Source organism: Athene cunicularia, assembly GCF_003259725.1.
Source record: "Athene cunicularia isolate RWA chromosome 9 unlocalized genomic scaffold, athCun1 chr9_part1, whole genome shotgun sequence".
In the NCBI taxonomy this organism is placed as follows: Eukaryota; Metazoa; Chordata; class Aves; order Strigiformes; family Strigidae; genus Athene; species Athene cunicularia.
This window is the reverse complement of record NW_020799110.1, coordinates 457,715-468,646: the sequence shown is the minus strand read 5'-3', so window position 1 is coordinate 468,646 and position 10,932 is coordinate 457,715. Positions and strand designations below refer to the sequence as shown.

General features: G+C 53.1%; 1 protein-coding gene across 1 annotated transcript in view; it reads left to right on the top strand.

The window, feature by feature from the left end:
- SIAH2 (siah E3 ubiquitin protein ligase 2) overlaps positions 1-10,523 on the top strand; it is a 10,666-nt gene extending 143 nt beyond the window's left edge. Inside the window, exons 2-3 of the mRNA XM_026854941.1 lie at positions 1-246; positions 7,966-10,523. Coding sequence (XP_026710742.1) covers positions 1-246; positions 7,966-8,523 — 804 coding nt within the window. The 3' untranslated portion in view covers positions 8,524-10,523. The remainder of the gene's footprint in view (positions 247-7,965) is intronic.
- The last annotated feature ends 409 nt before the right edge of the window (positions 10,524-10,932 follow it).

The following is a 10,932-nucleotide window of genomic DNA, read 5'->3' as shown; positions in this document are numbered from 1 at the left end:
CCTCCTCCTCCTCCTCAGCAGCCGCCGCCGCAGCAGCAGCATCACGAACTGACCTCGCTCTTCGAGTGCCCCGTCTGCTTCGACTATGTGCTGCCGCCCATCCTCCAGTGCCAGGCCGGGCACCTGGTCTGCAACCAATGCCGGCAGAAGCTGAGCCTCTGCCCCACGTGTCGGGGCTCCCTCACCCCCAGCATCCGGAATTTGGCCATGGAGAAGGTGGCCTCGGCCGTGCTCTTCCCCTGCAAGGTAAGGGGTTGGCAGGGGGACGGGGATGGCGGGGGGGGACGGGCAGCCGCCCATCCATCCGTGTCCCCCCCCCCGCCGCCATGCCCATCCCCTTGCCCTCCGTCTTCATGCTTTCCCAAAACCCCTCTCTGAGAAAAGCAGGGTGCCTCTCTCAAAAGAAAACCCCCCAAAAAACAGAGCCAAACTTTCCCTGTCCCCCCAAAAAACTCAGCCTCCTGGGGGACGCGGTTGTTGTGTTTGCACGCTGACGCGGAATCTCCCCGGTGGGTTTGTGCCTCGCCTGCGTCGGTGGTTTGGTACAGAAATATTGGCATTGACGGGAAGGCTTGAAGGAGCTGTCTAAGGTTGGTCCAACGTAGAGCAGGTTCGCTTGGGAGTTTGCAGAGAGTGGTGATTTCTCAGCATTTACAGTCATGCCTGTGCCAAAGATACCCAAGGAGTCTCCTCCCGTGGGACTCGACCAGGGGCACTGCAGGCAGCAAAGCTGGAGCTCTGCAGTTTCGTTTCCTGCTGGGCCATGTTTTGGTCTTTTGGTCCCTTTACTTCTTCCTCATCACGAGCACAGGAAGCTCTCGCCAGCCCTCAGTAGCCTCTGTCATGGTTCTGCAGGTTTCTAAAGCGAAACAGGGTGACGGCACTAATAATCCTTTCTGAGTCACTGGAAATCCCGCTCTAAATTTTGTCCCAGTACTTGGCATAACCACTAGATACAAAGGCTGGATCTTTTTTTTTCTCCCTCCTAGTTATCTTAGCCTGTGCCGATGCTCAGTCTCAAAATAGTGTTTTATGGAGGTAACAGAAATTCTGTCCATGTCTCTCAGCTCTCCGCAGCCTGCTTTCAAAAAGGCAGGGGCTGGTAAGCTCTCAGGTCAGTCGTTGCATCTGAACAAGGCTTTTTTCAAGTCTGTTCTGTCCCAGCACTATGTCACATATTCAGATTAAACATTTAAGTCTTTTTTTCAAGGGAGTTTTCTACCTAAAGGAACTAGGTGAGCGGCTCCAAAGCGCGCGCTGGCGGTCACCAGGCAGGCAGTTACGTACGTGCAGGCAATGCTGAGCGGGTCCTTTTTAGTCCTCCTGGAGCCCCTGGACGCTCGTACCTCTGTGATACCGAAAGTACTTTAAAACCACAGGCTGAAGTGATAGAGGGACAGATACAGAACTGCTGAAGCCATCTCTGATGTGGAATATGGAAAGAAAGTTTTAAAATAGAGGGTGTCCGTGCGAGGGGCAGAGCTGTGGTCAGGCTCGCGGTGGGACCGTGGAGCCGGAGCGGGTGCTGCTGGGCTCCAGGGTGGGCACGGTGAGTTTCCTGGGAAGAGCTGTGAGCAGGTGCTCGCCGCCTCTGCCTGGGAAAACCTGTCCTGGGCAGCGGCTTTCCCTGGCCAGCCCGTGGGAGCGTCGCTGAGCATGTGCAGGGAGAAACGGCTCCTCCGCAGTGAGTCCTCCACAGTGGCTCCCACAGCACGGCCCAGGTGGCAGCCAGAGCCCCGTCTGCCGCGGGGCCAGGGGGTGACAGGGTGGGGCAGCTGTCGGTGTCTCGCAGAGCTTTTGGTAGGTGGGACCATTTCACCGCTCACCCTCGAACGGGAATTACCCTTGCGGGGGCAATAACAGACACGGGTCCTCTCTGGTGGAGGCGGCAGCGAGCCGCCCAGCCGCGACCCAGCCCGAGCCCCGGGGAGTACAGACAGCCAGGGCACATTTTTCACCGAAACGCTGGCCTACTTCTCCTTTTCTAAAGTGTCTCGTCAGGCTCGTTGTGACAGCTGGCATTCCCTGTCCGTCCGAAACAGAGCATCCAGGCTGGAGCGGCTCCCTGGAGCCCTCCGCTGCACCGGGCACAGCTCTGCTCACCCCCGCACATCCCTACACCTTGCGGGTAAACAAAGCCTAGAGGGAAGGAAAAGCCTGCAGACCCTTCCCCGTAAAGGGAACTTAACAGACAAAGTGTGGGAGAAGGAAGAAAAAGCCTACAGACCCTTCCCTGTAAGGAGAAGACGAGATATTCCTGACTTTACCTGTCAGACGTTCCTTTACTCACTTGCTAACAGAAATGTTTCCTAAGCCCATAATTGATGGGACTGGCTCCTTCACTCCCTGAGGTTTCCTTTCTCCATGGGTGGAGGAGTAAGCACCAACAAAGAGAAGCATCTCTGAGAACACCCCCCACCCTGTGCGCCTCTGGGAGAACCAAGTAGCGATCCCTGGGTCGGTCGGGCCAGTTCTGGTTCAGGTGTAGCAGCTGTAAACACTTCTCCAGCTGGGTGTTCTCTAAACCACACGGCAGCTAGCACATGGCAACCACTTAAGAAAATGGCATTTCCAAAAATTCCTCCAAGCATCGCTCCCATGGTTGACATCGTGCTCTCCAAAGCCGAGCCCTGGAGCAGGAGGGATGCTGGTGGGGTTTGCAGTGGCTGACGCAAGCGCTGGGGGTCGGGCAGCTCAGCGTCTTGGCTGGGGGTGGGGGAGCGCTCTGTGACCCGGCGGCGTTCAGTGTGCTCTGTAACCCACGTGTGGGGCTGTGGTGTGGGGCTGTGCTGTCGGCGTGTCGCAGGCTGTGGGCTGGGCTCCTGCTGCCTCAGAGCTGGGTCTGGTTTCTTGGTGCGGTGCCTGCAGGCCAATTCAGAGCTGGGAGAGCTGGCGGGTGCCTCCGAACCAGCTGCACCTCGCAGCTGCCCCGTCTGACGCCAGCAGGATGTGGAGTGCCCCTGCGCTGTGCTGCCGCAGCCACACATCCCTTGGACCCCAAAACACGGCGCTCGCGGGGCCCCATGTCCCAGAGCGTGCCGCGGTGTGACCCGTGCGTCCTCCCTGTGTCCTCCCTGCACATCCACGTCCCCTCCTCAGGCAGCCAGAGGCTCCTTGCCGAGGTCTGAGTCAGTCCCTGTTCCTCTTCCCTCACGTCCGCCCTCTCTTTTTCCTGCTGTGAGCAGTTCCTGCTCTGCTGCTTTCACTGTCCCCAAGAGCTACACAGTGAAATTAGCACCTTAACACTTCCCACTCGTGCTCCTTGGGCCCGGACACAGCCACAGGCCGTCAGGGCTGTAGCTCTCAGCCAGAGATAGGACGGTCAGCGGCGCGCAGCGGGGAGGTGACCCGCCGTGCCCCATCGGGTGCTGCAGTCACTCGCCCTGTGTCGGGGCCTGGCTCTGGTCTGACTTGCCTGGGGTGTTCACCACGATAAGGGAACCTGACGTCAGGGGCTGGGCGGGAGAGAAAGTCAGAGCTCTAGAAAATGTGAAGGAACAAACAGACGGTGGTCTGTGTGGAGAAGGTCCCGCATGTCTAGAGACAGCGGGGAACGGTACTGGAAATAAATAGGACTGAGACACGACGGAGCTGACAGAAAGGGGATTTGGTGTTGCCTGTGGCTATGGCTGCTCTGAGGGTTGTTCTTAAAATGCTTTAAGAAAGAAATTACAGTTATTGCACCTCTGCACTTTAATGGGGCTTTGGAAAAAAATCTGTGGGAGGATTTAGATCTTATATTTTCAGTAACTTTAAAATGCCTTTTCGTGCTCTAAGCAATCTCCAGAAGATAAAGTGCATGTCATAAACACACTCAAACTCCTAATTAATGAGTGCCAAAAGGAATTAGTTGTTTTCTTTCATCTTTTAAATAAGTGCAAGTGGAAAATAATATAAAGGTGCTCTCTAGTTGTGAAGCTGACTTAATTTGGGTGTAAGTTCTTCCGTAACTTTGCGGTTTTGTCCAGTACTATGAAAGAAAATAAATGTTAGGATTTATTTCCTTTATATAGCCAATGGCTATGAAAGAAAATAAATCTTAGGAGCTGGGAGCTTCCCGAACAGACACCGGGATCCATTTTCACAGCAGTGGCATGAGGCACGCCGTGGCCCTTAGCCGCTAAGCTGGGCCTGGTGCCCTGGCTAGCTGAGCAGCGCAGGGTGGCAGGGGCGCTTCTCGATTTACCCGCTACACCCCAAGGCTGCGGGGAGAGGAGCTGCGAGTGCTCCCTGTGGGCAGTGGCAGGACCACGGTCCCTGTGCGCCCGTGAGCGTTAGCGGCGCCCTGCCGCGCTCCGCTGGCCTTCTGTGGTGGGACCCCACAGACAAAGATCTCTGTGCTTGAGCGACCTTGGCACGGCCGTGGAAGGGCCGTGGGACCAGCACTCCCCGTCTGCCCTCTGTAAAACTCCAGGCAGCTCCTGCTTGCATTTCAGTTTGTAATAGAATTTACCCCCAGCATAGACGGGCAAAACCAAACCAGCACTGAGGGAAGAATATCCAACAGCAAAGGCAGTGTTTGTGTACATGCTGGGAGCAGCCTGACTAGCAGCTCTGGGGAGAGCCTTTAGCAGTGTATGGCAGGGAAACGAAGGAAAAAAACAAACCCCAAAATAATCCCTCCCCAAAACTCCTTGCATAGGTACACCAGCGAATTAATCACCTATGTGATTAATTCAACCGAGCAGTAAGTTCTACTTACAATAAAGGAAATCACTTTTCTAGTTATTACAGGCATTCAAAAAATCTTAAGTACACGGGGCTTGATTTTTCAGGGGGTTGAACCCCTTTCTTACCAGTCTTCTAGGAGTGGTGGGGCTCTGCAGCTGGGAAGCCAGGACAGCCACCTCGCGTGACGAGTCTCCCAAGGTCCCTGAGCGCAGCCGTCCGTAGCTGGAGATGCTGCCACGTTTCTGAGCCTCCAGACGGTTCTACTCCTTTTGAAGAAAAGTGAATCCCATAAATTCATTGTAGCGCACTCTTTGTGCACTACGCTTTTCCACTACGCTTTGCTTTGTGGAAAAATCTTTCTGCACCTCGCAACCACCGCTTTGTATTTAAAAAGTGGAAGGCAGAGTGAGACTGTATACAAACTAACAAGTCCTAAACAATGCCAGACTAGTCACTTGAGGTTTCTTTAGGTGGGTGGTGGGGAACTGCTGTGTCCTGAGACCACTGCTGCTGCGCCATGGCTCAGGGAAGGCCTGGCAGGCTTCCCACGTAAGCAAACAACCTGGAAACAGAAACTGCACATTCAGGTTATTATTGTCTACAAACGTACTCCTGTATATTGCCCAGTGCTGCCTCTGCAGCCTCTTCAGAGCCTTTCTTTAATTAAAAATTCTAAAGATTTGAAGTAAATATACTAAACCTAAATAAGGCCATACTTGCTATTTGCAAGGCACAGCAGACTGATAAAGCCATGGGGTTTTCTTCTAATAAAAACGCGGTTTATTTTGTTTTTAACAGAACAGACGTCCCTCGCACACAGGGCTCTGCTCACACCACCCTGCCCGCTCGTGCCCAGCGCTCCTGTGCTCCACAGGGGCCTCGTCCCGGTGAGCGGTGGCGGCAGAGGCAGCGCCGCTGGCAGAGCAGGGTCCGTACGCGCGCTCCGGGCTCCTCACCGCTGCGAGCCTCGGGGAAGCAGAGGCTCCCTGTTTTCTGGGCTGGACCTCACCGTGCGTCCCGCGAGCACTGCCCAGGGTCGCTGCTGGACGGGGCTGAAGCATTCAGCCAATGCTCTGGAAGGCTGGGGGGACCTTAAAAGCGAGGACAGACATTTCAGAAAGCACTGGAGGAGGGAGAAGCATGAGAGGGCCTCAGGCCCCTGAGCACTGCTGACACAGGAGCAGGCAGGCCTCTTCTTCCCAGAAGCATTATTTGTATCTAAGGTGGAGGGAGAGTGCCAGTGAGAGTGGGAGGGACTGGGACCTGGCAGTCTATTCCCAGCTCTGCCAGATTTCCCATGCGGCTTCAGACAAGTTACTTTAATCCTGTATCCCTGCCTGCCTTGGTTTACAGGGTTGGTAATACTGGCCTGTCTCTGCTGAGCACTTTCAAGTTTAACTGATGTTTTCCAAAGGCTTTAGGACGCTAAGAGCTTTAGAAAGCTCTCCCATGCAAGTGAGGTTCCAGGCAGCACACACAGAGCGGCCGTCGTGGCAGAAACGCAGTGTGCAAAGTCACAGGTATGGTGATGAGCCCTGGGCTGACAGTTTCCTCTTAGGAAGGAGAATACAGTGCTAAACAAACGACTGTGAAAACAAGTACATGATACTTTCCAGCGTGGAATGCTAGAAATGGTGGGAAGGGCAATGCAAAAGCAGAAAAGAGCCAGGGCAGCCCAGGCGTTAGCGGCCCGCCCGCAGCCCTGGCTGCCCGTTGCGGGGACACGGCAGAGGCAGACAAGGTGCACAGGCCGAGCAGCTCAAGGCTGCACCCCAACCGTACACAGCAGAGACGGGGCAGGTCCGAGGGCTGCGATCCACAGAGGTGACTGACACCTGCCAAGCAGCACGAGGACAGCAGGTCGGGTTTTGCTGCTGAGCGTCTCCCAGCGCTGGGAGGGCGCCACACTGAGCGAAACCCGCAGAGAGGGGTTCAGGGGCACACAAGCCAGCACTTCTCACAGCCAAGGGCAGAGCCACCCCCCTTTGCTCCTCTTGCTTTTACACTCTCGGCTCTGTAGCCACCACTGGTCACTGCCACGCAGACGGCTGGTTTCGCCCCCTCAGCAGCTTGTGTTGTCGTAACCGGTTTTGTTCACACGTACCTGGGCCGCTGCGCTATGCGGCGGGGCAGCAGGCACAGCACACGGCGTGTTTGCCATGTTGGGGCTTCAGCCTTTGGCCGGAGGACACCTCGTTCCACTGCGACACCCTGAGTAAAGCCCTCAGCAAAGGATTAAGCAGTATGGGCAGACACATAAGGGAAGGCTCACGTTATTAACTCCCTGTGGCTTATAAAACAAGCTGCTCCAGAGGCGCAAGGTCAAGTTTCTGTCCCAGGGTTCCTCGTGCCACATTTGCAGCATGGGTGATTTGCATCTTGGGCATTTAACCCTCTGAGCTGAAACTTCTTGCACACGTATTAGCCCAGAAATAGTCATTTATACCTCAGTTATATCTGTCCTTCAGGAAGCGTCATAGCATCCGCGAGCAGCCACGCACGCACGTCATGACAGGGTCAGAGGTGTTGATGTGGCTACAGGTACCTACAGACCGGGAGTGTGCTCTCGGTGAGGACAGCAGGGACTTGTTTTCTCTGTAGGGGTAGTGTGAAAGCAGTAGCACAGTCAGTCGGGCAACTGCACTGACTGTAGGAAGAGCGTCCCCACTTGTTTGAAGCAAATTAACCTCCGAGTTGCCCAGTGACACCAAGAGAAGTTTGATGGTGCTTATTTGTGTGCTAGCATTGTGCTCGGTGAAAAAAACATCCTCTCTCTTTCCACTTCTCACAAGTGCAGTGTTGAAACTTTCCCAGTGTTTAAAAAAAGCTGGGGGGAGCCTGCCTTTGAATTTAATGGTAGTGCTTTTGCTCTGTGACGGTACTAAGACACATCTATTACAAACACTTCACTCTAGTAGCTGTTTGTTGAAAGTAGCATCCTTTTTTCTTTTTAAAGAAAAGAAAAATCCAAACCAGGACCACTTCAGCTGATCTGGACCAATCAGATCTAACTACAACAGCAAATCTAACTACAACTCAGCTTTACAATCCATTTTCTCTAAGTGCTTGCGTTAGAAAAAAAACACCACAAAAGACAAGAAGAATCCATTTTTAAGTGGAAACAAACATAAGTAAAGCCCAGCTCTGAATCCAGGGCTGAACAGAAGTATCTAATGTAAAATTTGCAGTGAGAGCAAGAGTTGTGGTTGGTCACCAGTGTCCAGTTGACAGGTGGGAGCAGCGTACGCTAGTGCTGGTGCCTTTCCTGACAGCTTGTATTTGGTCTCTTTCTAGTACGCCACAACAGGCTGCTCTCTGACACTCCACCACACAGAAAAGCCAGAGCATGAAGACGTCTGCGAGTACCGGCCCTACTCCTGCCCCTGCCCTGGTGCCTCCTGCAAGTGGCAGGGATCCCTGGAAGCCGTGATGTCCCACCTCATGCACGCCCACAAAAGCATCACCACCCTTCAGGGAGAAGACATCGTTTTTCTCGCCACAGACATTAACCTTCCGGGGGCGGTGGACTGGGTGATGATGCAGTCGTGCTTCGGCCACCACTTCATGCTAGTGCTGGAGAAACAAGAGAAGTATGAGGGTCACCAGCAGTTTTTTGCCATCGTGCTGCTCATCGGCACCCGTAAGCAAGCGGAGAACTTTGCGTACAGACTGGAGCTGAACGGCAACCGCCGCCGGCTGACCTGGGAGGCGACACCACGCTCCATCCACGACGGGGTGTCCGCAGCCATCCTCAACAGCGACTGCCTGGTTTTTGACACGGCGATAGCACACCTCTTTGCTGACAACGGAAACCTCGGCATTAACGTGACTATTTCTACGTGTTGTCCGTGACGTGTTTGCGTAGCTAGTGAAACCTGGGCAGTCTGGACAGAGTGCTTCACCTTCACCAAGGGTTTTCTTTCTGTTCTGTTTTTTTTAATGATATTCAACTATGTCATCGTGTATGCTAAGGTTCCTAACTAGCCAACATTTTTAACTTTGGAGAGAGGAACAAGAGTGTCCTGTAAGTCATACGAGTGGGAAAAAGTCTTTTTAAATTCTTGGGTGCCTTAGGAAGATTCCCCCCACAGTCACCTTTTTAAATTTAATTATGTTTTATTTAAAGAGTGCTTCCATTAGACATGTGGCTTAAGAGACCTGAAGGACTGCATTCCTGTTTGGAACACAGCCCTTTCAGCAGGAACACAGACTGTCTCTCTCATTGGTGAGCTTTAATAACAGTTTTTAATAGACAGGAAAGAAATCCAAGCAACCTCTCTCAAGAGAAGTTGTGACTCAAAGGGGAACAATAGGTACTTCAGTGCTGATAATCCATTTCCTGCTACCTTGTTAAAAAGGAGTGGGCATCGGATCATTTGCTGTTTTAAAAGAAAACAGGGGAGGAGGGGCTGGGGGAAGGCACGGCAGGTTTCAGGGAGCCCAGCACAGGGCGGGCAGAGGGGGGAGCAGGAGGCACAGCTCTCCCGCATCTCCAAGGCCAGAGCCAGTACTACAGAAACACACTCGAGCTGTCCACGCACAGCTGCCCTTGGAGACATACTTGACTATTGTAAGAGACTAATAATATAGCAAGAGCTTTATGGCCAGTGTCGCGTCAGTTGCTATTTAAGTTTTGTTGCCATATTTACTTTTATTTTGTAATAAATATTTTGCAAAAACTACACTGCATAGCAGTCACAGCGGCTTCCCGGTTGCTTTTTGGATGTGCTGGGCTTTCCCTGGGCAGGGGGCAGGGGCTGGCTGCCCTGGGCAAAGGGTAGGACCTGAGGGGAGCTGCCCCCGCCCAGCCCTGTTGCCGATGGGTGCTGGGGGTGGGTGCTTCCCAGCAGGGGAACCGGGTGGGGATTTGCGTCCCAGGGCCCACCGAGACAGCCCGACTCGTCTGTCACCGAAGCTGAATCTGCCTGCAGGTCCCTCTCTGCAACCAGAGCCTTCTGCCTGAATCGCTCAAGAAAACACCAGCTCACAGATGGCTTTGCTGAATATTGAGCTGTTTGCCTTTTGGAAGAGGCAGTGAGTTGTGAGGTGATAGAATCTGCTGAGTTACTCAGCGGTAGGAAGCCTCACAGTAGTGGAAAACTACATGTAAAGTGACAGGTGAAGCTTGGTGTGAATAAATGTAACATAGGGAGTAAAACCCATCCTAACGGCAGCCCTCCAGGGAAGAGCTCCTTGGAGTTACGCCAGTCCCACGCAAACCTCGCCCCGTGCCTGGTAGCTCTCCCCAGAGAAGCACACGAGAACGACAAGGAGCGCAGCAGCAAAGGGAGCTTGTTCTAGCCCTGAGAATTTGGAAGTGGCCATGGAAAAAAACCTCCCAAGGAATTACCGGTCTTTTCGTATCCAGTTCCTATGAAGATCCCACATTTGATCTCTGTCCGCCGTGCTGGCAGAATGCCAGTGGCATTAGCCAGTGAACTCATTTGCTCCTGCTTAAGCAGGATCAAAGTCGAGCTGGGGCTCTGGCAGGTGTTAAGACCAGTGCTTTCGGCAGAACTTGTTAAGCAAGAATTCCTACAGATTTGATTAATTTCCCCATGTTTCAGCAACATGAATATCAGAAGATAATTTTTCTTACTAACAGTTGGGGCATAAGAGGTTTTTGTGTAAAGCAAAACTCTGAAGCGTGTCTTTGATTATAGCGGGATTAATGAAATTAATTACTCCAATGTTGCCTATAACCCACATCAAGTAAGTTAACACACATTATTTCATTAGGTCTTTCCACTCAATTCAGCGCTAAAGGAATGGCAAACTTTGGTTATACCTCACAGCAAAAAAAACCAAAACCCAACACCCAGTATCTTTTCTAACTGAAACTGAATTCAAGACAAGGAATACCTCAGCTGGGACTGCCAAAAAGTGACGTGTTTCCTCTTCAGCTCAGGGAATGAACAGGTCACATTCGTTCCAGCACTCGAAGTGTTTCAGGTTTTCTTCCCTACGCAGCTGGGTCGACTTCCCGAGGGTGATGGCTGAGGGCTGGAGGCAGCAGAGGCTTGCAGGGCACCAGCACCTTGCCAAGGGAAGTAGCAGCACATCAGTAAATATGTGAAAGCTCCCCAAAATATTCAGAAAAAAGTTACTGAGGCCAGCCAGGTTTTCTTAACAAAACTCCCGACCACCCACAAAGCAACCCGACTTTGAAATGGAAGCGCACCCGGAGAAAACCCTGCCCAGGAGCCGGCAGCAGCCGGGGAGGCAGAGCAGGCCGGCCTCCCCGCCGCGGAGCTCGCCCCC